The sequence below is a fragment of the Megascapheus bottae genome, chromosome 16, assembly GCF_031878675.1.
Source record: "Megascapheus bottae isolate mThoBot1 chromosome 16, mThoBot2.hap1, whole genome shotgun sequence".
Lineage (NCBI taxonomy): Eukaryota > Metazoa > Chordata > Mammalia > Rodentia > Geomyidae > Megascapheus > Megascapheus bottae.
In genome coordinates, this window is record NC_143524.1 from 3,571,472 (window position 1) to 3,598,418 (window position 26,947).

At 40.9% G+C, this 26,947-nt stretch overlaps 1 protein-coding gene across 1 annotated transcript in view; it reads left to right on the plus strand.

The window, feature by feature from the left end:
• Kmt5b (lysine methyltransferase 5B) overlaps window positions 1-26,947 on the plus strand; it is a 59,340-nt gene that overhangs the window by 15,662 nt on the left and 16,731 nt on the right. The window contains exons 2-6 of the mRNA XM_090347231.1: window positions 7,134-7,369; window positions 13,947-14,094; window positions 19,113-19,181; window positions 25,331-25,496; window positions 25,821-25,930. Of these exons, the coding sequence (XP_090203357.1) occupies window positions 7,210-7,369; window positions 13,947-14,094; window positions 19,113-19,181; window positions 25,331-25,496; window positions 25,821-25,930 (653 nt within the window). The 5' untranslated portion in view covers window positions 7,134-7,209. The remainder of the gene's footprint in view (window positions 1-7,133; window positions 7,370-13,946; window positions 14,095-19,112; window positions 19,182-25,330; window positions 25,497-25,820; window positions 25,931-26,947) is intronic.

Genomic DNA, 26,947 nt, shown 5'->3' on the forward strand with positions numbered 1-26,947 from the left:
CACTTCCATTGAGCACGGGATCTGTCAGTTAAACCTGCAGAAGGACCTTAACACCTCACCATCTCTGCTATTGCAAGCTACTCTTTCTCCCTCTCTTCCTTTTGTTACAGTTATCCTTTCCCCTGCTTTCTCTTATTCTGAAAATTATTAGTAGCTTTATTAAAACTCCCTCCTCCCCACTGATTCTGGGGCTTGAACTCGGGCTTGAACTCTCATTTGGCCTCCCCTCCACCCCCAAAGCTGGTGTTCTACCACTTGATAGCCAATCTGGTGCCAGTCTGGCTTTTCTTGCTAGTTAATTGAAGATGGAGTCTTACAAACTCTGCTACTCAGACTGGCTTAGAACTGTAATCCTCTAGGTCTCAGCCACCTGAATAGCTAGGCTTAGCAGCCTGAGCCACCAGCACCTAGCTGTCATTACTATTTAGGCTTTAAAGTATTAAATTATGAGGGAAGGCCATGGTTCAAGTATAGCACTTGTTAGGCAAAAGCAAGGCTCTGAGCTCAAAACCCCTTGTGGCCCCTGGAAAAGTATTAATTTGTGAACTCTTGGCATAGCAAGCTGTCACATTGGTCCTTTGAAACTGACTGGAAGGCATGGGCTAGTGGCCTCCATCTATAATCCTAGTTACTCAGGAGACTGAGATCTGAGGCACATGTACTGAAACCAGCCTGGGGAGAAAGTCCATGAGATTTATCATTAGCTAGCAAAAAGCCAAAAGTGGAGCTGTGGTTCAAGTGGTAGAGTACCTTCTGCAAGTGAAAAGGCCAGAGAGTTGAAAGGCCTTATTACATTTGAGCCCCTGTACTGGCACATACAAAAAACAAACAAAAAAATAAAACGAGACAAATTGGATCCTGTTACTCGTTGTTGTTGCCATTAATAGCTTAGAAAATGCATGGGATACCAGTCCCTGGCACACAGCAGCCAGGGGGATCACACCAATTATCCATCCTTACATTGATAGCTACAGGTTTATGATGTGATGGAGCCTTCATTGGGAGTTGGACAACTTTGGGTTCCTAAACAGGAGCAGGAGTTTGAGTCAGATGGGAAGCTGGGGCTGCAGCCTGGCCTTGGGTATGCAGAGCCTAAGGCCCTTGGCTGTGTAGGCACAAATATACTTTCTGGACTTGGTGGGCAATGTGGGCAGGTTGTTGGAGCTTGTGGGATCCTGCATTTATTAACCTCTTTGGGCTTTACATATGCTTTCATATCCTTGACATTGTTTTTCTGTATATTATTATTATTATTATTATTATTATTATTATTATTATTATTGTGGGTCATGGGGCTTTTACTCTGGGCCTGGGCATTGTCCCTGAGCTCTTCAGTTCAAGGCTACCCCTTGAGCCACAGCCCCACTTCTGGTTTTCTAGTGATTAATTGGAGATAAGATTCTCACAGACTTTAGTGCCCGGGCTGGCTTTAAACTGCAATCCTCAGATCGTAGCTTTCTGAGTAGCTAGGATTACAGGTGTGAGCCACTGCACCTGACTTGTTTCTCTGTATATTCTTTTTTTTTTTTTTTTGCCAGTCCTGGGCTTGAGCTCAGGGCTTGAGCACTGTCCTTGGACTTTCTCAAGATTAGAGTTCTACCACTTGAGCCTCAGCACCACTTCTGGCTTTTTTCTATGTATGTGGTACCAAGGAATCGAACCCGGGTCTTCGTGCATGCTAGGCAAGCACTTTAACCACTAGGCCAAACTCCCGGCCCCTCGCTGTATATTCTTAAAGCCCTTCTTGCTCTTTCTCCCTGGGTTTACCCCCTTAAGAGATTAATACCTTTGTGATCCACATTTCTTGATGCCACTTCTGTGCCAGTTTTGGAACTGGTTTTGTGTGGTTTCTAAAGCAGTTGAGACCAGAAAGAGAAGAGAAAGGCCACAGCTAGTCCTTTAGCTCCTCTGCTTTTCAGGTCATCCAGAGGGAATGCCTGAGCCTCAGTTGTGTTTCCAGGCTGTTCCAGCCTCTGCGCTGGCACTTACCTCCTCTGACCTAGCGCACACATCCAATTGCTGCCAGCTTCCCTTAGCTCTCTTAGACAAAGCTGCTGCGATCACCTCCTTTATCCGAAGCAAGTACTCTGTCATATACACTGCTTTTTTATTTATTTATTTATTTATTTATTTTGCCAGTCTTGGGCTTAAGCTCAGGGCCTGAGCACTGTCCTTGGATTTTTCTGGAGGCTAGAACTCTACCACTTGAGCCTCAGCACCACTTCTGGCTTTTTCTAAATATGTGGTACCTGGAATCGAACCCCGGTCTTCGTGCATGCTAGACAAGCACTCTACTACTAGGCCAAACTCCCAGCCCTAGACTGCTTTATTTTCTTCAATGTATTTTATTACTTATAAATTACTTAGCAGATTATTTTCTACTTTTTTCAGTTAGAATGCTCCACAGGTATTAGACTACATGTAAAGCCAGATATTCTTCCCTTGCTATATCCTCAGTGTCTATAGCAGTAATATCTGGAATATAAGGCTTCTTAAAACGTTTCTGACATTTTATATTGGGAAATCAGAACTGAAAATGGCATGAACAGAACAGAGATGATGGCCTAGAGAGTGGCCAGTTCTTTCTTTCTCTCTTTCTCTCTTTTCTTCCTTCTCTCTTTCTTTCTCTCTTTCTCTCTCTCTCTCTCTCTTTCTTTCTTTCTTTCTTTCTTTCTTTCTTTCTTTCTTACTTACTTACTTACTTACTTTTGTTTTGTCAGCCATGGGACAAGGGCCTGGGCACTGTCCCTGAGCTCTTTAGATCAAGACTATCACCCTATCCCTTGAGCCACAGTGCCACTTCTGGTTTTCTGTGGTTAATTGGAGATAAGAGTCTCATTAACTTTTTAGTGCCTGGGCTGACTTTGAACCAAGATCCTCAAATCTCAGCTTCCTGAGTAGCTAGGAGCCACCGCACCTGGCCTACTTTCTTAATTGTTTTTCTGCCAGTTAATTGAGATAATTTATACTTCTGGATATACTCCATAGTTAATATTGATATTCAGATATTGTCAGCCAGCCATGACAAATAGGACATCTCTGTATGGATTCATGTGTTTCAAGGCAAAGATCCTGAAACCAAGAAAAGCCTCGATGGTGGCCGTGAAGCTTTTAATTCTTTTTTTTTTTTTTTGCCAGTCCTGGGGCTTGAACTCAGGGCCTGAGCACTATCCTTGAGCTTTCTCAAGGCTAGAGCCCTACCACATGAGCCACAGCACCACTTTTGGCTTTTTCTATATATGTGGTACCGAGAAATCAAACCTGGGTCTTTGTGCATGCTAGGCAAGCACTCTACCACTTAGCCAAACTCCCAGCCCAGCCTTTAGCTCTTACTGTCAACTGATATCTTTAACTCCTGCTCCTTCTTAGCTGCATTCGTATTGATTGGGGTAACTTTTGATGTCCTATAGGGAAGATGACAACAAGAACAGATTCTAGGGGCCGGGAGTTTGGCCTAGTGGTTAAAGTGCTTGCCTAGCATGCATGAAGACCCGGGTTCGATTCCTCGGTACCACATATAGAAAAAAAAAGCCAGAAGTGGTACTGAGGCTCAAGTGGTAGAGCTCTAGCCTTGAGAAAGTCCAAGGACAGTGCTCAGACCCTGAGCTCAAGCCCAGGACTGGAAAAAAAAAAAGAGCAAATGGTAAATGTCACAGTGGAAATCAATGAGATGGAAAACACAAAACAATAAAAAAAAGAACAGATTCTACACTCATCCAGGCAACAAAATAGCAACTGATAATAAATATATTCATTTTGAGCTAAAAATTGATGGGTAATTATTACTATTAATATTATTATTTTGGTCAGTCATGGGGCTTAAACTCAGGGCCTGGGCACTATTCCTGAGTTCTTTTGCTCACGGGTAGCTGGTGCTCTACCACTTTGAGTCACAGCTCCACTCTGGGTTTTGAGTAGTTAATTGAAGATAAGCATCTCATGGGGACTTTTCTGCCAGAGCTAGCTTCAAACTGTGATCCTCATATCTCAGCCTCTTGAGTAGCTGTGGTTATAGGCATAAGCCTCAGTGCCTGACCAAGTTATTGATGACTTTATTTGAACTACTATAAAATAGCTGTGAGGGCCAGGAGCATGGCCTAGTGGTAGAGTTCTTGCCTAGCATGCACGAAGTCCTGAGTTTGATTCCTTGGTACCACATACTCGGAAAAAGCCAAGTGGTAGAGTGCTAGTCTTGAGAAAGCTTAAGGGCAGTGCCCCCCCCCACTCCGCCCCCCCCAAAAAAAATGGGTGAACAAAAGCACACAGAACCTTGAGTAAGGTCTTTTGCCTTTTTGACCATTGTTCTACACATGGACAGTATGTGTCTGGACATGTGCACACACATTCATGCTAGCGCATCCCCCTCACTCTGAGATACCTGATACAGCACAGACCTTCTGCTGAAACAGTAATAGGGATGTGCCACAATATGATACCCAAATGATAATTCTTGTTATTCAGATCCAGTGACTTTAGTTGAAATGAAGTATAAACTATACTGGATCTCAGGCTCTGTCTGGTAACTGGGCTGAACTGTGGTAATGCTCAAGTGGTTTGCTGGACTTTGCCAAGTTCTTAGGAAAAATTAGGTTGACAGAATTTCCTCTGAATAAAATTGCTGTTTTAATGGGACTTCTAGGGGATGCAAATACAAGTGTTGAATAAATAAGTTTACTTATTCATTTTATTGTCTGTTAGGAAAGAAACATCAGAACTTAAAAATTATGGCACAGAAGTTTTGTTTGGCTTGTAAATGATGCAATTTCACTTGCCCTTGTCTGGAATCAGCAGTGCTGATCCCCTTGTAGATTTAATGAAGCCTTTAAGAAAACTCAAAAGATGAGCACAATTATTGGAAGAGATCAAAGGAATGGGTGACATTGTCCAGAAAGAAGAGTACTCATTCATTACCTGACTTACCCTCTGTATATCACCTTTTTTTTTTTAGTTGGTCGAGGGGCTTGGACTTGACCTGGGTATTGTCCCTGAGCTCTTAAGCTCAAGGCTACCACCCTACCCCTTGAGCCACAGCCCCACTTCTCGTTTTCTAGTGGTTAATTGGAGATAAGAGTCTCACAGACCTTAGTACCGGGCTGGCTTTGAACCGCGTTCCTCAGATCTCATCCTCCTCAGTAGCTAAGATTATAGGCATGAGCCACCGCGTCTGGCTATATATCACCTTTATAATAACAAAAAAATTCAAAATAAAGTCAGACAAGCACAATAAAAGCTGGATATAAATGGAATAGAAAAGGGATCCTGAAAAAAAATACATATTAGAGGTCAATTGAAAAACTGTCCTGAACCCCAATCCAGTATTTTTTTTACCTTTCATTTAATTATGTTGCTTATATGTACATTTTATCTTACTGTGAATTCATGCAAAAGAATTCTGAGGGTTTGTGTTTATTTTGGCTTTGAGGCACTCCAGATAAGCATTTCTAGGGAGTGACCACATGTTTAGCGTGTATGAGGTCAGCAACCCTTCCTCAGCAATTGACCACTTTTACTTTCCTGTGCTTATGTAAGGTAAAGGAAATTGACTCTGTTTCTTGTAGTTAGGAGATCCTTGGACACAAGTACTGTTGCAAGCTGGGTGTGGTGGCTCACCTGTAATCCTAGCTACTCAGGAGGCTAAGATCAGAGGATCACGGTTCAAAGCCAGCCTGGGCCCTAAAGTCTGTGAGACTCATCTCCAGTTAACTGCTAGAAAACTGGAAGTGGCACTGTGGCTCAAGAGGTAGCAGTATCCTTGAGCTGAAGAGCTTAGGGACAGTACCCAGGCCCAGAGTTCAAGCCCCATGGCTGACCAAAAAAAAAATACTGTTGCAGTGTGCTGGCTCAAGAGACTGAGATCTGAGGATCATGGTTTGAAGCCAGCCTGCGCAAGAAAGTCCATGAGTCAGTCTCTTAGCTCCAGGTAACCACCAAAAAGTTGGAAGTGGAGCTGTGGTTCTAATGCTTCAAATGAACAGAAAACTTAGGGACAGTGCTCAGGCCCTGAGTTTAAGCCTTGGGATTAGCACCCACTCCCCCCCCCCCCGCCCAAAAAAAAGTTCTGTTGCAAGTTTCTGTTGCAGATTGATTACATGGCGTCGGGCATGTGTCTATGGATTCCGTACCTTCTGTAAAAGGAGTTGCTGTTAGCTTTGAAGGTCTATGTTTTTGTACTTCCTTTCCTAAAAGCCTTTTTTACTTTTAGAGGTGTGTGTGTGTGTGTGTGTGTGTGTGTGTGTGTGTGTGTTACTGGGGTTTGAACTCAGGGCCTCACATTTGCTAGGCAGACACACTGCCACTTAGCAGTACTTCCATGGATATCTTTTTCTTTTTTTTTTTTCTCATCCCATTTAGCAGCAAACATCCATGAAACCCTCATTTGCAAAGTTCTTTATAAATTATACCCTTCACTATTCAAACCATTCAAATCCATCTAATTAAAATAAGATAGTGAGGGCATCTCTTTATTACCAAATATATCATAGTCTCTCAGTATTGTCGCCATTGTTAAGGAACCCACCATAAGGCTGGTATTTCCAGTTGGGCACAACTTTGATAGGTGAACATTGGTACCTTAAATACCTTCAACAGTGACTTCAAACTAACAAAAAGAAAGATGCATTGTCCTTTATATTCCTTATTCTTGTCCCTGTACTAAATTTTGTTTGTAGACTTCTTATGCTATAAGTTATAAACAGCTAGCATAACAGTAGGCCGTTACCAGGATGGACAAAAGTTTGCCTGTATGCCTTATTTTTAATTTTCCTTGGGACAAAAGAGGTGATTTTCATAACAGAATTCATAAACCATTAAACTGAGCAGATTATAGAGCTATATATAAGTATCAGTGTATAAGGCAAAGATAATTCTTATTGATTGGTAACTGAAAGATAAACATTTGTTGAGCCACATAAGTCCAAATGAATCCCTTCCTTATGGAATTTGCTTTGTAAAGTCTGGGACACTGTAGTCCAGATCCTGTGACATGGTTAAAGGAGCCAAGACAGTTTAAAAACGTGTGAAGACATAATTACTAAATTAATTTCAGTCATGTATCTTTCTTACGGTCTATTTAGCATGGTCGTTCATGTATTTACCTCCATTTTGTTTTGTTTTTCATATTTTGTTTCTGTTAGGAGAGAACATTGCAGTTATTCTCTAAGCTATTTGAAGAGAGTGACTAAATGCACCTGGGTCAGGCTGTCTGTGGGTATGAAGTGGTTGGGAGAATCCAAGAACATGGTGGTGAATGGCAGGAGAAATGGAGGCAAGTTGTCTAATGACCATCAGCAGAATCAATCAAAGTTACAGCACACGGGCAAGGATACCCTGAAGACTGGCAGAAACACAGTGGAGAGGAGGTCAAGCAGATGTATGTACACGTCATCTATCACTGTTCTGATTCTGATACGGGCAGCAGTTCTTTCCAGTTTGCAATGTGGGTTGTTCTCTCTTGTCATCAAAACCAGTCTGCACATTCTCACAGCTAACAGTATCATCTTTCTGTTCTCAAAGCTGCATTGATTTGTATTACACCACTTTCTCCCAGAACCCCAGGAGCCTTCGTGTTGTCCAGAGTGGACTTGATCACCCGGTTCAAGTGATCCTATTGTCTCAGCTTCCCAAAGGAACTGAGTCTACATAAAATTTAAGTTTATGCTCTATAAAACTTAAGTTTTATGCTCTATGTAATCTTAATCATGCTTTAAAAAAATCTATAGCATAGTATTTCCTAGAACTTGTACCTGAATGGTTGGTCTGTTCTTTGTAAACTTTTAAAATACCACTGATCTTACTGTTTTATATTCAGTGTAAGTATGTATGTACTTTTTTGGTAACATCCATAAATGTTTCATGGGATAATATAAATAATAGAGTCCCCTTTAACTTACGTGATGAGTAGAATGTTAGGTTGTTGTTTTGTTTTGCTAGTCCTGGGACTTGAATTTGGGTCCTGGGCACTGTCCTTGAACACATTTTGCTCAAGGCTAGTGCCCTGCCACTTGAGCCACAGCACTACTTCCAGCTTTTTCTGAATATGTGGTACCAAGGAATCAAACCCAGGGCTTCGTGCATGCTAGGTGAGCACTCTACCACTAGGCTGTGCTCCCAGCCCAGAATGTTAAGTTTTTATGTGTATAATAAGTAGAATAGAGAATAGATAGAACTAACTGCTTTAAGAGCCAGGTACATGGTACTTGCCTGTAAACCTAGCCTCTGGGAAGCAGAAGCAGGAGACTTACAAGTTCAAGCTCAGCTTGGCTACAGAACATTATAAGTATGGTCCAAAAATATGTGTCCATGTTAAGAAGGAGCCCTTTTTCAGATTCTTTTTCTCGCAGCACTTATCCAGCCTTCATTGAATATTGTTAATATTAGGATTGGCAGATTGCTGTTAGTTTCATTAGCCTGAGCTTTCTCAGATAGAGTGTACCAGTTCCATTCATTTCCTCCTCCTTACCCTGGAGGGGTTTGTGCTGTTCATCAGCCCAGACTGCCTTTTCCCTTCTCAGGACAGGCCAGGTCGCTGTTTCTATAGAGAACCTCACATAGCTCCTCTTTGGGATAAGAATAGGAGTGAACCAAAGACTACATGGCCTCTTCTCTGTATAGACATCAGCTCACCTGAGGCTGTGGTCAGCGTGTTCTTTATCCTGCCTCTCCCCTTGAGGGCTGAGCAAATACCGTTTCCTCCTCAGTCATAATGGTTTGGGTCAGTTGTTAGGCATCTTGGAAGTTTTGGAACACATTGCTGTTGTCATGCTTTTATGCATTCAAGTGCAGAAAGGTTTTAGTTTTAGTTAAATTTTTGGAAACAGGTAAGAACATAGAATACGATCATCACATGGATCCCACTTTGCTATGTAAACATAGGTAGGTTGGGAAAACCCAAGGCATGGAGATGGCAGCATCATGTTGTTAGATGAGAGTGGTCAGAAAGAGACAGAGATGAAGAAAAACAGAAGTACACAGAGAAATGCTCTGTCTTGGAAAATTTAACCGCTGTACCTAACCTCAGAGCCCTAAGACACATGGAATAGAGACTGACAGTGAAAGCTGGACACAGTGGCTCACGCTTGTAATCCTAGCTACTCAGGAGGCTGAGATCTGAGGATCACGATTCAAAGCCAGCCCAGGCACTACAAAGCCCAAGAGACTCTTATTTGCAATTAATCACCAGAAAACCAGAAGCAGCTCTGTGCTCTAGGGGTTAGGGTGGTAACCTTGAGCTGAAGAGCTCAGGGTCAACTCCCAGGCCCAGAGTTCAAGTCCCATGACTGCCAAAAAAAAAAAAAAAAAACAAGCAAGCAAGAAAGAAACAAACTACCTGACATTGAAAAAAGAAATGGATGGATACATTATTCCTACTTGCAGGAGCAAATATAAACACTAGACAGAATCAACAGCAGAATACCTGTTCTCAAGTACTTACGGGACATGGCCCAGGACAGACCAGATGGTGGGCCATCTAACAAGTCTCAGTAACTCAGAAAGATTGAAAATTATAACATAGGATGCTATCCAACCACAGTGGTATAAAATTGGAAACCAGAAGTGGAACATTGATGGCTCACAACCTTATAATCCTAGTTACTCAGGGGGCTGGGATCTGAGGATCTGGTTCAAAGCCAGCACAAGCAAGAAAGTCTTTGAGATGTTTATCTTAAAAAAAAAAAAAAAACAAGGCTGGGAGTTTGGCCTAGTGGTTAAGGTGCTTGCCTAGCATGCATGAAGACCCGGGTTCTATTCCTCGGTACCACATACATAGAAAAAAGCTGGAAGTGGTGCTGAGGCTCAACTGGTAGAGCTCTAGACTTGAGAAAGTCCAAGGACAGTGCTCAGGCCCTGAGCTCAAGCCCAGGACTGGCAAAAAAAAAACAAAAACAAAACAAAACAGAAGTGGAGGTGTAGCTCAAGTGGTAGAAGGCTAGCCTTGAACAAAACAAGCTCAGTGACAGCTCCTGGCACTGCCACAACACTAGCTCCCACCCAAACTTCCAGAAGGGGAAATCACTAACAGAAATTTGGGTAACTCATTAACATGCTCTTAAATAACCAGTGGGTCAACGCAATCCTAAAACACTTTGAAGTGAATAAAGATCTCTGGCCATACGTGGTGGCCTATGCCTATAGTCCCAACTATATAGAAAGCAGAGGTTGGGAGTTCATAGTTCAAAGTCAACCCAAGCAAAAAGAAATGCTCAAGATCCTATCTCAAGAATAAACTGGACATGGTTAGTCAGACCTGTAATCCGGCTATGTGGAAAGTAGACATGGAACGATCATGGACAGAGGCTGGTCCAGGCAAAAAGACTGCAATCCTAATCTAAAAAATAACAAGGCTCAAGTGGGGATCGACTGAATAACCTTTCTTGGTATTCAGCTATATCTTCAAACACTGCCAATAGTCAAAAAAAAAAAAAAAAAGAAACAGTCTCCAAATCAATTACTTAATTTTTTATTTAAAATACTAGAAAAAGAATAATGAACTAAACCCAAAACAAGCAGAAGGGAGAAAATGAATAAAGGTAGAATAGAAGAGTAAATTAGCATAGATAAAAATTATTTGAAGCCCCGTCCTATAATCCTAGCTACTCAGAAGGCCTAGATCTGAGGATCAAGATTCAAAATCAGCCCAGTTCACAAAGGACCTGAGGCTCTTATCTCCAGTTAACCTCTACAGACCAGAAAGTGGGGCTTGGCTCAAGGGTAGGTGGTAGCCTTAAGCCGTAGTACTCAGGAACAACACCCAGGCCTAGGGGTAGAGCAGTAGCCTTAAGATGAAGAGCTCAGGACAGTGCCCAGGCCAAGTTCAAGCCTCATGACTCACAAAAATAAATAAATAAATATTTGAAATGATCAACAAAATTGGCAAACCTCAAGCAAAAGGGGGAAAAAAAAAGAGTCAGTGACTAGGAATAAATTTCTACTGCTTTACAAAAGTAAAAGATGAGAGGGTAGGGGGAGGGAAATGGGGACAAAAACATGAGAAGGTGTATCAGTGTTTGAGAAGTAATGCACCTTCTGTCTGGTGAATATAACTGTAACCCCTCTATACATTAAAATAAAAATAAAAAAGATATTAAAATATTTTTAAAAAGTAAAAGATGGCATAACTGAATAGCACCAAAAACTATAGACTTAGATAAAATTGACACAGCTCCTAGAACAAGCCACGTAAAGTGACCAAGGAAATAATAAAAATATTGATAATGCAAGATTGAATCAGTAAACCTGGGGGAGTATATTGGCATTTCAACTCAGGGCCTGTACCTCTTAGCAGGCCCTCTGCTATGGAGCTACTCCCCAGCTCCAGAATCGGTAATTGAATCAAACAAAACCAGGGCCACAGGTTTACTTCTGGTGGTGGAATACCTGCCTAATGAGTATGAGGCCCTGACTTCAACCACTTTTGACATACAGAAGAAAGTAGCCAGGCCCTGGTGACTCACACCTATAATCCTAGCTACTCAGGAGGCTAAGATCTGAGGATTACAGTTCAAAGCCAGCCAAAGAAGCATGAGACACATTTACAAAAATCTAATTTATGATGCTATCCCCCAAAATAGCAATAAAACCTGCAAAATGACAAAACTTACCTCTGAAACTGCAAAATGGTGGAAAGAAACGTTTAAGACCCAAGTAAGTGGCTTACTTTGCATGTGCATTGATTAGAAGACAGTATTCTTTGGTGGCAATACTCCTGAACCAGCCCATAGAGCCAGTTCCAAGTAGCTTCTTTGCAAAAAATAACAACCCAACCCTAAAGTGCTTCAGGAGAGTCCAGAGAGCTAGAATAGTCAAAAAGTCAAAACAGTCTTGAAAAAGAACAAAGTTGAAGAACTCAACATTTATCATTTCAGAACTTACTACAGTGCTACAGTAATCAATACAGTGATGGTATAATTTCAACTCTTATCTCACACCATACGTGAAAATTAACACAAGATGCACCAAACACCAAAAGCCTATAAACCTGTAAACGCCCTTGAAGAAAATCCAGACAGTTTTTCCTGACTTTGGATTAGGCATACTTTTCTTAGATATGACATTAAGAATACAAACAGCAAAAACACAAAGTCCATCATCACAAAGTCCATCAGAATGGTAAGCTTTTATCCTTTAACAGTCACTAAGGTGACCACAGAATGGGAGGAGATGTTTTCAAGTCATGTTTCACAAAGAAATAGTATCCAAAGTATACAGAAACTTTTGAAATGACAAATCCAATTTTAAATCGACACAACTTGCTCGAGATGCAGAGGCCATTAGACATATGAAAAGATGTTTAACATCATTAGTCATTATAAAACATAAATCAAAATTATAAGGTACCATCCCACAGCTTCTAAAATGTCTAGAAGCAAACAGTGACAAGTGTGGCGGAACAGACCTGTAGTCCCAACACTTGGGAAGCTGGGGCAGGAGGATCAATTCAAGGCCTACCCTGGGTAACAGACTGTACCTCCAAGAAAAGAAGAAAAGGAGTAGTTTGTGTTGACAAGGATGCAGAGAATGTGGAATTGTTACTCTGGTAGTGGGTACAGAGTTTCTTTTTTTCAGTGATGGTTACACAAATCTGTTAAAAACTGAAATAAAAACCCATTGCACTGTGTGCTCTAAGTGGGTATATACTGTAAGTTAATTATGTTTCAATAGCACTGTTGAATCTCTGCTCCCACCTGATGGTGTGTATGTGTGTGGGGGGGTCCTTCATTCATCTTTTCCTTCTCCGTTTCTGTCACTTTGTTAGATCTTTGCTGGCTTTCTTAAAAAAAAAAAAAAAAAGATCAGGCTGGGAATGTGGCGTAGTGTTAGTGTGCTTGCCTAGGAAGCCCTGGGTTCAGTTCCTCAGTACTACACAGAAAAAGCTGGAAGTGGTGGCGTGCTCAAGTGGTAGAGTGCTAGCCTTGAGCTGGAGAAGCTCAAGGACAGTGTCCAGGCCCTGAATTCAAGCCCCAGAACTAGCCCCTCCAAAAAAGTCAGTTTTTAATAGCTCTTCATATGCTATGGGCTTAATTTGTTTGGGACCTGGACCTACATGTGTGTTTCAGTTTTGTGGAAGAATATAAAAAGCAGTTAAACTTCACAGAGTTTCCCTTCTATTTACTGATTTTTTTTTTTTTTTTAGACCCCTGCATTAGGGATTGAACTAGGTCCTCCCATTTGCTAGGCAAATACTCTACCATTTGAGCCATGCCCCAGTACTACTTCTTGATTATGAGAGCCACCAAGTTTCACTAGTGCTTATGTGAGCAGGGTATCAGCGACATACACATAGAGCCTAATCAGGGCACAGGAAACTGTCACTATGAATTTGGTCTGCCCTCTTGATCTTGCTTTTCCATTGAAACCCATTTCTTTCAGTCGTATATTTCAGTCCTCCCATTGAAATTATTTCAGAGATTAGTTAGAAGTAAGCTTATCATTCTCTTTCCACTTCTTTCTACTTCACTCTGCTATCATGAAAAAGTTTCTTAACCTTAGGGCTTCAAGGGGCTCATAATCATTCAGCTGCCCCAAAGCAGGACCTTGAGATCAGTAGTTCTGACACTGCAGAAGCTGACTTGTGTTCTTCTTTCCTTCTTGCCCCTAACATACCTGCATTGGCACTATGTGTTATCTTGATAGGGGAATGTCCTCTGTTCTGCTTCTCAGCTATTACTAGAGGGGGAGAGTAAGCTAGAGACTCTCCTGTCTACCCAAACCTCACTCCTAGGAAAACTGATAATACTAGCAATTACCCAAGTTCTCTTAACAGTTAGGGTTATTGCATTGGATTTTCTGTTTCATGCAAGGAATACTAACTTCTTTTATTACTAGTTTAAATAAGCAATTTTAGTTCTGGATTACTAGCCTGAATGAGAAATAACTCTCAGGATTTTTATGGTAGGTTTCAGTACTAATCAGTTTGAATTACTTTTTTTTCTTTTTTTTGCTTTTTACAGGTAATGGTAACTCCGGATTTGAAGGGCAGAGTCGCTATGTACCATCTTCTGGAATGTCCGCCAAGGAACTCTGTGAAAATGACGACTTAGCAACCAGTTTGGTTCTTGATCCCTATTTAGGTTTTCAAACACACAAAATGAATACTAGGTAATGTTAAACCTTTCTCCTGAATGAAATAGATTATGATGCTTAATTTGAGAAGAGAGAAAGCTAATTTTATTTTGATCCAAAATTTTAAATGACATAAAAGGAAGATGCTATTCTACAGAAAGAAGGGTTTTCTGTATGTGTGTCAAGAGAAGCATGGACAATCTTAAAAGTAGATTTTTTTTCCCCCCCAAACCTAAGTAGTGGGCTGTGTCAGTTCTACCATTTTTGTTTTGTCTTGTTTTTTTGTTGTTGTTGTTGTTGTTTGTTTTTTAAGTAATTGCCACTGAAGCCAGGCACTGGTGGCTTACACTTGTAATCCTAGCCTAGGCTAACATCAAAGGATTGTAGTTAGAAGTTGGTTGGGGCAATAAAATCTTTTGAGAATCTTATCTTGGATTATCAAGCAAAAAACTAGAAGTGGAATTGTGGCTTAAGCAGTAGAATGCCAGCCTTGAGCAGAAAAAGCTAAGGAAGAGCACTAAGCCATTACTTTGAGCACTAGTACCGATGTATTAAAAAAAAGTCACTTAATGTGGGAATTTTTCCTTCATGTTTAACTTGTACTTCAGTCAATAAGGGTTTTTTGAGGGGAGGGGAGATGGGGGGACAATCCTGGGGCTTGAACTCTGGGCTTGGGCACTGTCCTTGAGCTTTCTCAAGGCTCATGCTCTACCACTTGAGCCACAGCACCATGTTTGGCATTTTCTGTGTATGTGGTACCAAGGAATTTAACCCAGGACTTTTATGCATGCTAGGCAAACACTATACCACTAGGCCATGCTCCTGGCCCCTAGAGGGAATTTTTTTTTTTTTTATCAGTTCTGAGGCTTGAAGGCTTGAACTTGGGGGCCTGAGCACTGTCCTTGGGCTTTCTCAAGGCTAGCGCACTACCACTCGAGACACAGCACCACTCCTGGCTTTTTCTGTGCTTGTGGTAACGAGGAATGGAACCATCTCTTCATGCTTGCTAGTCAAGCGCTTTACCACTAGGTCAAACTCCTGGCCCGTAAAGGGCATATTTTTAAGGATATATTTCCTTTGGGGCTGCAGGTAAGAAAAGAGATGTGTGTGTTTAGTGTCAAATGCTATGTTTACCAATTACTGTTAAATCAATCTTGAGACCTCTTATAACTTCTGAGATCTCTTAATTCCTTTATTCTGTTTCTCTTAAATATCATCTCAGAAAAGATCCTTACAGGGCCGGGAGTTTGGCCTAGTGGTAGAGTGCTTGCCTAGCATGCAGGAAGACTGGGGTTCAATTCCTCGGTACCCAACATACATAGCAAAAAGCCGGAAGTGGTGCTGAGGCTCAAGTGGTAGAGCTCTAGCCTTGAGAAAGCCCAAGGACAGTGCTCAAGCCCTGAGCCCAAGCCCAGGACTGGCAAAAAAAAAAAAAAAAAAAAGAGAGAAAAAAGATCCTTACATTGTTTTATGTTTTTGTCACCAAATGGAATGTCAGAGCTTTGGGCTTTTATCTCTGCTTCCATGGCAAAGGGTTTTGAGTCTGGTGAGAAAGCATGCCAGTGTGGCTTGAGGAGTGGTGAGCCAGCCTGGCCTGTTCCCTCTCTTCCCATCACACCCACACTAGCAGTTTGTAGCCTGGTGTCTGGGACAACTCAGTAAACCACTGACAGGGGAATAGGAATTGTTGAGTACAGGTAGCCAGAGGAAATCTGTGTGTCCCTTTTTGCTCCTTTTAGTTTTATCCCTTGATAGAATTAAAACAAGGCACACATGCTTCACTTACCATTCTGACTCTAGAAAGAACTAGTTTAGGTAAGAAGGTACCTTTGGGGGCTGGGAGTTTGGCCTAGCGGTAGAGGTGCTTGCCTAGCATGCATGAAGACCCAGGTTCAATTCCTCAGTACCACATACATAGAAAAAAAGCTGGAAGTGGTGCTTTGGCTCAAGTGGTAGAGCACTAGCCTTGAAAAAGCCCAAGGACAGTACCCAGGCCCTGAGTTCAAGGCCACAAAAGGTCCGTGAAACTAGAAGCATGGTGGTAGAGCATTTGCCTACCATGCAGAAGACTCTGGGTTCTATTCCCAAGGCTATGAAGGAAGAGAAACTTAAATGTGAAGTTCAGAATTATCATACAATTGCCAGTTAAATTTAAGACCTCAATAGCCTAAGGATTCTTAAGTCAAAATGCATCATTTCCATACAGAAATTGAAGTATCTAAAATCAAAACTAAACCTACAGAAGAAACATTTGCTCATAGTTTTCAGTGCAACATTTTGTTACAATTAAACAATTCCTAAAATAGTCTGTGGTGGTATATCCAGGCTTTCTACTCCTGGCAAATTGGGTTCAGGCTAGAGAGGTGATGTAGGTGACATCTCCCTTGTTTCCTCCAGAGGCTGTCAGTGTGACCGTCTCAGCCCTCTTCTGTGAGTAGCAGCTATATCTGGAAATCTGCAGACTTTTTTTCCCCTAGCTTTTTTGGGGGTGGAATTGGGGTCCTTGTCTGTGTAAAGCAAGCGCTCTACCTCTAAGCTATCCCAAGTGCTCTGAAATTCATAGCTAGGGCGGGGAGCATGGCTTAGTGGTAGAGTGCTCGCCCAGTATGCACGAAGACCCAGGTTCGATTCTTTAGTACCACATACATAGAAAAAGCCAGAAGTGGTATTATTGTTCAAGTGGTAAAATCTGAACTTTGAGAAAGCCTAAGGACAGAGAGTCCTCAGGCCTCGAATTCAAGCCCCAGGACTGGCCCAAAAAAGCCTAGTCAACTAGGCTGGGAATGTGGCTTAGTGGTAGAGTGCTTGCCTAGCATGCATGAAGCCTTGGGTTCCATTCCTCAGTACCCACCTAAACAGAAGCCGCAAGTGGCACCATGGCTCAAGTGGTAGAGAGCTAGCCTTGAGCAAAAGCAGCTCAGGGATAGTGCACAAGCCCTGAGTTCAAGCCCAAAGACTGGCAAAAGCAAAAACAAAAAAGCTAGTCCGCTTAGGGAGTGCACACATTTTTTTTTTTTTTTTGGTGGGGAGGGGACAGGTCATGGGACTTGAACTCTGGGCCTGCATGTTGTCCTGGAGCTCTTCAGCTCAAGGCTACCCACTCCATCCCTTGGGCCATAGTGCTACTTCTGGTGATTAATTAGAGATAAGAGTTTCACAGATTTTTTTAGTGCCTGGGCTGGCTTTGAACTTTGATCCTCAGATCTTAGCCTCCTGAGTAGCTAGGATTACATGCTTAAGCCACCGTACCCAGTTAAGTGCACACCTTTTTTTTTTTTTTGGTCTTAGTGTACTTATTTGAAGATTTGAAGATAAAGTTGTCTTTTTAGTTAGCTCTTTGTCTTTTGAATAAGAATTTACCAGTATATTGTCTTAAATCATATTCCAAGATACTATTTTATAGAAAATAAGGAAAATCAACATTGTTTTATTGGAGAAGTTTATAAAATACTCCTAAGTTATCATTTTATGGACCTCTCCATCTTTGGGATGTATAAGAAGTAATGGGAAGGTAATGGAATCTTGGATCTTAAATCTGTGTACTTTCTTGTTAATTGTGTAAGTGGTCTTTGTTCAGGCTAATATATTTATGTTATTTATATTTATAAATATGTTATATAGGTTGGTGGACTTTTTTTTTTTTTTTTGCCAGTCCTGGGCTTGAGCTCAGAGCCTGAGCACTGTCCTTGGATTTTCTCAAGGCTAGAGCTCTACCACTTGAGCCTCAGCACCACTTCCGGCTTTTTTTATGTATGTGGTACTAAGGAATCGAACCCCGGTCTTTGTGCATGCTAGGCAAGCACTCTACCACTAGGCCAAACTCCTGGCTTAGTGGACATTTTTTAGTTTATCTTTTACACCCTTTGCCCCCCTCTGCTTCTTTCAGCTTATGTTTAGGAATAGTGTTTAAAATAGTAATGCTTAAGGCAGGCACTAGTGGCTCGTGCCTGTGTTCCTAACTACGCAAAAGGCTGAGATCTGAAGATTGTACTTCACAGCTAACCTAGGGAGGAAAGTCCACAGTTAATCACCAAAAAAAAAAAAAAAAATAGAAGTAGAGCTGTGACTGTAACTCAAGTTTATAGAGCTCTAGCCTGGAACAAAATGTGTTCAGGGATAGCATCCAGGCTCTGAGTTCAAACCCCGTAACTAACCAAAAAAGAAAAAAAGTGATGTTTAGTGATTTGAGAATATCCAAAACTGGCTCTATCTTGAGAACTATTGTTTTTTAGTTTGGGGAATGCTTTTGAGTCAAAATCTCCCTATAGAGCCTAGACTGACTGGCCTAGAACTCTCAATCTTCTGTCCCAGCCTTCTGAATTCTGGATCACAGGCATGTATCACTGCTCCTGGCTTTGAATGCTTATGTTTCATCAATTCTGTATTTACCACTTAAGAATAAGTACTTGGTATAGACAAAATGCTAATTTTGATATATTGGGAATAATTCAGATTTAATTGACTTGTCAGTTAAGAAATAAATTCTTGAATAGAGTTGTTGATAATAGCTCTTGAGTTTAAATATGAGATATGGAGATTTCAATAATGTCCCTTGTTAAGGCAAAGTGTGCTACTGTTTCACAGTATCCTTAGTGGAGAGGCTTGGCCCTGCAGTAGGCTGAGGAAATAGCCTTATAAAACAAGAAGAATTGTCTCAGGGGACTTTCCTTTGGACCTTCTCTTGAATTTTTCTAATTTGAATATGATCTTACAGTCCTTACTCAGCCCTCTGCAACTGTAACTCATTTCCGTTTTATCTTTTTTTTTATTCATAGCCACTAGTAGATGTTTATCACTTTATAATAGGTGCTTGATTAGAATGCCTGAATGTATTTCAGAGCTTCAAATTTAATCAGTGGTAAGCTTGGACTATATGGGAAGACTTGGCACTGTTACTGACTAAGCCTACCCAGGGCTTCTTGAAGTTCCTAAATATTGTCTTCAGGATTTCTGCTATAGCAAATATTAAGTGTATTTAAACTACAAATACAAATTGCACAAATAGCTTCTTATTGGATTTTCTTTTTTGTTGTTGTTGTTGTTTATTTATGTAGCGCTTTTCCTTCGAGGAGCTCAAGGCATTTTTCAAAGTCTGACGGTCTTTCCCACAGCAACCCTGTGAGGTAGGTTGAATGCCTTGTGAACAGTGAGGTACAGACTAACCTGTTCTAGCCTGTGCAATGTGTGCTAATGCTAAGTTGTTGGTGGTGCTTGCACAAACATGAATTTAGAACATTTAGCAAACCTTTTAAGAAGTGTTACAATTTAGAAAAAGAAAAAAAAAAAACAGACTTGTAATCTGTAGTGGAAATTTTAAGAAGTCATTGGTCAAAGATGAAGACTGCCTGTCCCTGGTTCTCTGAGCACCGGTACGGACTTGCCAGGTAGGTTTTTGGCTCTTGTTTTCAGGTCTAGAAGAAATTTTCTGCAGCTGTGATTCTGTGATTCCTCTCCTACCTGGCTACAAACTGTCAGTTTATAGAGGGAAATGTATTCACTATGTCCCCTGGTGACTTGCTTTACATATTAAATATTTGAGCATTTCTCTATCTTCCCTTTTAAGCTGTTCCCCCCCCCCCCACGCTCCTGCAATTCTTGGTTGTGCATGCTCCAGTGGTCTTTTGGGTTAGAAAAACCAAATACTATAGCAAGAAAGCCTAGGGAATCATCTGTGGGAGTATGTGGGAGTGTGAATTCATAATTTCTCTTCTCTGTCCTTTTTACTAGTAGCTGATTATGAATTACATATATTTATACTAGCCTAGCCATTGGTTCCAGAGATCTAAGAAGGAGAAATTAATCATGTAGGAATTTTGTATTGAGAGGTTCAAGTCCCCAAGACTGACAGATGAAAAATTAAAATGTTTTGGAGGGAGGGAAAGTAGGAGAAAAACATGGGAAGAGGGGTATCAGTGTTCAAGGAGTAATGTTAGTAATGTACCCACTACTGATGAATATAACTAATCCCTCTATACATCGCCCCAACAAAAAAATTACAGTTTAAAAAGAGAGAGAGGAAAGTAGCCAGGAAAGTTGCTGGTGGCTCACGCCTGTAATCCTAGCTACTTAGGAAGCTGAGATCTGAGAATTGTAGTTCAATGCTAAGTCAGGCATGAAAATCTATGAAACTCTTCTCTGCTCACAGTGGTGAAGCACTAAAAGCTTGAGCACAAAAGCTCAGCAACAGTGCCCAGGCTCTCGCTTAGTTCAGGCCCTTCAACCAACAGCAGCAACAAAATAAAACGGGAACAAGTGGGCCTATTGATCTGGAAATGACAAATACTTTTCACTTGCCGCCTCTGCCACTTCATGCGTAATACACAGTTTAAAAATCCAGGCCTAGAGCACCCAGGCCTAGAGTTCAAGCCTCAAAACCAACCTTCCTTCCCTCTCTTCCCTCCCTCCGCAAAAAAAAAATTCTTATTTTATCCGTCCTCTCCAATATAGTATCAGTATACAAGCCAGGCCTATTATTTACAAAGTACTGAGCTGGTACTCAGTATCAAACCTAGGTCAAAGCCTTTTCTTAACCAGGATTAACCATCAAGGAACACAAGAAAGCTTTCCTAGTCCAGTGATCGAGTAGAACGAGAAAGACCTGCTGCCTCTCCCATTCATTAGCCCTGAGTCCTTAGTCAACACCTAGTCTTTGGGGCCCAATTTTCCTCACTTAGGAATAAGCAAATTATTTTAGATAATCTGCTTTTCTGCAGCTTTTAAGAAGTACATTATAACCAGGTACTGGCTGCTTATATCTGTAATCCTAACTATTCAAGAGGCTGAGATCCAAGGATCACAGTTCAAAGCCAGCCAGGGCACAAATGTCCATGAAATTCTTAATTGAAATTAACCATCAGAAAACTAGAAGTCGCACTATGGCTCAAAGTGATAGAGTGCTAGCCTTGAGCTGAAGACAGCTCAGGGACAGCACCCAGGCCCTGAGTTCAAGCCCCAGGACCAACCAAATAAATAACATAAAAACACATTATTATAATAATAAGTTTATGGAATTTATATGGAGATTTGAAGATTTGGTTGAGAAGAGGATTTTTTCTGTTTCATAATTGGATATTTTTCTTTAAAAAAAAAATATTTAGGCCTGGGATGTAACTCAGTGGCAAAGCGCTTGCCTAGCAAGTGCAACGTCCTGGATTTGCTGGATTTGTTCCTCAGTATCAAAAAAGAAAAAAATAGATATTATAAAGGTGATGAGCAGGGGGATTATGATTACAAAAGTAAGGTAATGAACAGATTTATTTTTATTTATTATTGTTATTATTGTTATTTTGTTGGTCATGAGGCTTGAACTCTGGGCCTGGGCATTGTCCCTGAGTTCTTCAGCTTATGGCTAACGTACTACTGCATTGAGTCAGTGCCACTTTCGTTTTCTGGTGGGTAATTGGAGATGACTCTCACAGATGTTCATGCCTGTAATTCATGAACTGCAATTCTCAGATCTCAGCCTCCTAAGTACTAGGATTACAGATATGAGCCACTGGCACCTGACTGAGTAGATTTATTGATTTTTATTTTATTTTTTAGTTGGTTGTCAGGCTTGAACTCTGAGCTCTTCAGCTCAAGACTAGCGCTCTGCACTACTACTTGAGCCACAGTATATCGCTTCCAATTTTCTGGTAATTAATTGGAGATAAGAGTCTCATGTGTCTGGGCTGGCTTTGAACCAAGATCCTCATATCTCAGCCTCCTGAGTAGTTAGTATTACCGGCGTGAGCTACCTGCCCAGCTTAGATTTATTTTTACACACTTACCCCATCCCTCATTTTCTCCCACTTAACCCTTCTCTCCTTCCCACCCCCTTTGTATAATACATTTTTTTCTAAGGTCCTCAGTGGCTTTTTCCTCTGGCTCTAATAAATGTAAATGTTTTTTTGGGGGGGGGGGGGGTGGGGTCAGTGGTGCCACTTGAACTCAGAGCCTAGGCACTGTCCCTGAATCCTGAATTCTTTGCTTCCAAGCTAGCACTGTACCTCTTTGAGTTAGAGCTCTACTTCTGGTTTTCTTTCTTTCTTTCTTTCTTTCTTTCTTTCTTTCTTTCTTTCTTTCTTTCTTTCTTTCTTTCTTTCTTTTTTTGTCAGTCCTGGGCTTGAACTCGGGGCATGGGCACTGTCTTTGGACACTTTTTGCTCAAGGCTGGTACTTTGCCACTTGAGCCACAGCACCACTTCTGGCTTTTTCTGAGTACGCTGTTCCAGGGGACTAAACCCAGGGCTTCGTGCATGCTAGGCAGGCAAGCTCGCACTAGGCTATGCTCCTGAGCCCCATAGTTCCATTTCTGAGTCTCTTGGACTTATCTGCCCAGGCTGGCTTGGAATCTTGATCTTCCCATCACCTCCTGAATAGCTAGGATTACGTATGCAGGCCACTGGCACCCAGCTTTGAAATGTTTTGATTGATTAATGTTAATGAAGGTTGAACTCGTGGCCTTGCACTTGCTATTTAGGTGCTCTAAACCTTGAGTCTCTCTGTCTGCCCTGTTCTTTTTAAATACAGTGTTGCTGTTGCTTAGTTTCACAGAAAGTATAGTATAAAGATAACTTGGGGGCTGGGATCATGGCCTAGTGGTAGAGTGCTTGCCTAGCATTCATGAAGCCCTCTGAGTTTGATTCCTTATTACCACATTCACAGAAAAAGCCAGAAGTGGTGCTGTGGCTCAAGTAGTAGAGTGCTAGCCTTGAGAATGCCCAAGAACAGTGCTCATGCCCTGAGTTCAAGCCTCAAGACTGGCAAAAAAAAAAAAAAAAGATACCTTGGCTGTCTTTCTATTGTTTGTACTACTACTCTATATTATGGATAGTTTATTCTATTTGCTAAAAGTGATCTATTGCTTTCCTACTTATTTTCAAAGCATAGATCATCTGTTTGCATTGTTTCTTATTTTGTGTTGTTTGAACTGTTAGGCCTGAACTAACAGCTACTTTTGTTTGGGCTTACCTTTTTTCCCCCCTGTTACTTCTCTCCCCCCCCCCTTTGATCCTCTGAGGTGGAACTCAGACTTTGTGCTTGCTAGGTCAGTATTCTACCATTTTGAACAAGCTCACTCTCCCCATGTGCCCTCAGCTACTTTTTATTCATATTCAATAACCCTACACAGAACGGTTTACAGATCGTATCTTGAAAAAGCCAATTATGATAGCTACACATTAATTCACAAGTTCTGCAAATTTTTAGACAAATCTTTTTACTTTGGTAACAGCTCTCCAGCATATTGGGACAACCTGAGTACATGTTTAAAGACCTTGCATTTATGTGCTCATCACAGTTGTGAGAATCCAGTTATTGAAACTAGGGTCTGGTGTAAGTTCCTGGTGATATCACTATGGTAATGCATCTGAAGTCCTCCAGAAGTCCCATTCAGGGAACAGCATCACGCCTGTTCTGGACCTCATTTCTTCCTTCTCTAGTTGTAGTACTTTCCTTTATTATTGCTAGACACCTTGTCCCACTCAACTATTTGAATCCAGCCTTAAGATCTTTTGCTTCTGTTCCTTCTCAGTCTGCCTTCCCTTTTTGCCTGCAGTACTTCGTTTTTTTTCTTTTGAAAGTGAAATTATTTCCTTTATTCTCCATCTCATTGTCACTTCCACACCACACTTCCCATCCTCATTCCACACCCTGCCTCTTCCACACTGGATTCATCAGATGAACATGCTAAAGCCTTGCTTTACTATTTGTATACGTCTTTCTTTTTTTTTTTTTTTTGGGCCAGTCCTGGGGCTTGAGTCCCATTTGAGCCACAGCACCACTTCCGGCATTCTCTGTATATGTGGTCCTGAAGGAATTGAACCGGGTCTTCCTGCATGCTAGGCAAGCACTCTACCACTTGGTCAAACTTCCAGCCTGTATACTTGTTTTCTTCCCAGTTACAGTTTTGTTTTTTCTATTGTCAGTCCTTGGGCTTGAACACAGGGCCTAGGCAATGTCCTTGAGCTTCTTTTACTCAAGGCTAGTACTTTTATTACTTGAGCCACAGACCACTTCTGGCTTTTTCTGTTTATGTGGTACTGAGGAATGGAACCCTGCATGCTAGGCAAACACTCATCCAAACCCCAGACCCCAGTTATAGTTTTATTTTCTAGTCCTTTTGCCTCTGGTATTTCTTACTGTAGCATTTCCCCAGTTGTTGTACATAGGGCACCTAATAAACACCCTTTAGCGAGATACATGGCTTACAATCTTACTGAAATGCCAATGGACACATTGTGATAGCTTATCCTGAAAGAATTCTGCACCTTTGCAGGACTTGGTGCTATATCTTATCTCAGTTTTAGTATTTTCAAACTCATGAGATGTGTAATTTTAAATATTAAAGAGTCATAGTTCAAATATTTTCCCTCTGAGCCTCTAATTCCTTTTATTATCTTTAAGTAGTTGTAGTTGTACAAAGGAGTTGTCATTCAACAAAGCAGTTTATGAATGCAACTCTTGATCAATTTTAATATTTTCTTAGAATATTTTATTTAAATAGCAATCAATAACCTTTTTTTTAAATTTTGGGGCAATTGTTTTGGTGAGGAAACTAGCCAGATGAAATTGATATGAAGAATTTTGAAATGAAAATCTAAATAGCTTTATTCAAAGGACTTACTTTCCTGGGAAGACATCTTTAGAATGAAAGGCTTTCAGTCTAACTTTGATAGTGATTTTTATTAATTGTTAACATATTCTTGTTCATATTCCGAAGTCATTATGATTGATTTTCACAACTGAAGCCTTCTAAAATTCTGTTCTGATTGTAGTTTCACCAATGTAACTGTTCTTTTTTGTTCGCTAAATACAATTGTCAAAGACATGGAGGGTGAGAACTTAGAAGTGTTTTTGAAGAGTGTTGGAATATTTAGCTTGGGAGCTTTCTAGTTTTGTACACACTACACACCCTTCCCACTTCACTCTGTGATTTTAAACATCCTTGTCATTCTACTTCCAGCTCTCATTCAGAGCTTTCATTTGTACCTTCCAAGGTAAAATGAGTAGAACAAGCCTGAAGGAGATAAATTTTTGTTATCTAATGAGGTGGCAGTAAATTAGATACAATTAAGTACAAATATTAAAATATGGCTTAAAGAAAGAAATGTAATAATTGGACATTGTCACAATCATTAATTCTTTTTTTTTTACAAGATGTTTGTTCTGATTACTTAGTCATTGCTATTTTTAGGGTTTTAGCTTCTTCTCAAGATCTCTTAAGGTGGATCAGTGTGGTAACCAAAGAATTGGGGCAGATAATTAAACTTGTTGTGTTGATTTCTTTTAGATTTCGGCCTATTAAGGGAAGGCAAGAAGAACTAAAGGAAGTAATTGAACGTTTTAAGAAAGATGAACACTTAGAGAAAGCCTTCAAATGTTTGACATCAGGCGACTGGGCACGGCACTATTTTCTCAACAAGAACAAAATGCAGGAGAAATTATTTAAGGAGCATGTAAGTTTTTCTTAAGTAGATCAATGCTTTTTTTTTTTCCTGCTCAAAGGAGATTGTGCAGCAAACTGAAGTGTGGGTATTAAGTTTGGTTTAGATTCTTCTCCACCCCCTCTTATAGTGCTAGGGAAGGAACATGAGTAATTCCCAGCCCCTTTAAGTCATTTTTCCGAGAGGAAATTTGGCCATCCAAGAGTGAAGTCAGTAGCCTATTAGGTACTTATATGAAATGCCAAAATAACAGTAAGCTTTTTACATTGTTGCTGATGATACAGTTGTACAATTCTGCATAAATAACATAGTCATTTTCTTTCTTTCCTGTTTTAGGTATTTATTTACTTGCGAATGTTTGCAACGGACAGTGGATTTGAAATACTGCCTTGTAATAGGTATTCATCAGAACAAAATGGAGCCAAAATAGTTGCAACAAAAGAGTGGTAATTATTATTCTAGTTTAAACTCATCATTTTCTTTAAAGACTCCCTAAATTGCCCTTAAAGTGTTAAGGACAGAAAGCAGTGTTAATCCTGGAGTTGCTGGTAGAGCATCGCGGTGGCCTTGAGTGGAGTGCACAGGACCAGAATGCTTTTAATTCTCTGTAGGTTGAGGCTGGATGGCCACACTGTATACAGACTGCTAAAAGATGAGAGATTCCAGTGTTGATGTCCAGCCTTCCAGTCAGTCTCATCCCAGCCTAGAGAAAAGGCTGAGGGAGGTAAAGACAATAGTTCCAGGCACTTAAGCATACTACCTGTAAGCATATCTTTCCTGTAACGCCTGTTCCCTACCTTCCCTCCCAGGAGGAACCTATAGCTGCACTTACAGAATATTTCCTATAGCAAAAATTCTGAGGATCAGATACCTACGAATGCATAAAGCAAAGCAGCATTACTGCCAGGTCAGGTCCCTGAGAGAAGTGTGTGCACCCGACTTCTTTGCAGACCCTACGGCAGATGGACTGGGAGCTGCTCTATGTGGTGCCCTCCTGTGCAGGACACCAGCTGCCAGTGACCTTGAGTCCTTTCAGTGAAGTCAGTGTGAAGCAGAAGGGCTCTGTTTTGCAGATACCAGGTTTCTGGTTACACCTTATTTCTCATTGATAGCCTATATGGATTTCAAACTGAAGTAGTAGTTTGGATATATTAGACTAAATGAAAATAATTACCAAGAAGTGGTGCTGTGGCTGAAGTGGTAGCCTTGAGCTAAAGAACTTAGGGACAACACCCAGGCCCAGAGTTCAAGCACTACGACCAACCCCCCCCAAAAAAGAAAAAAAAATTACTAAAAATAATTTCAAAGCCAGGTGCCAGTACTTCATTCACATTTATAATCCTAACTTCTCAAGAGGCTAAGATCTGAGGATGGAAGTTTGAAGCTAACCTGGGCATGACACTTACCACCCACTAACTAGCACTACACTTAACTAGCAAAAAGCCAGAAGTGGAACTGTGACT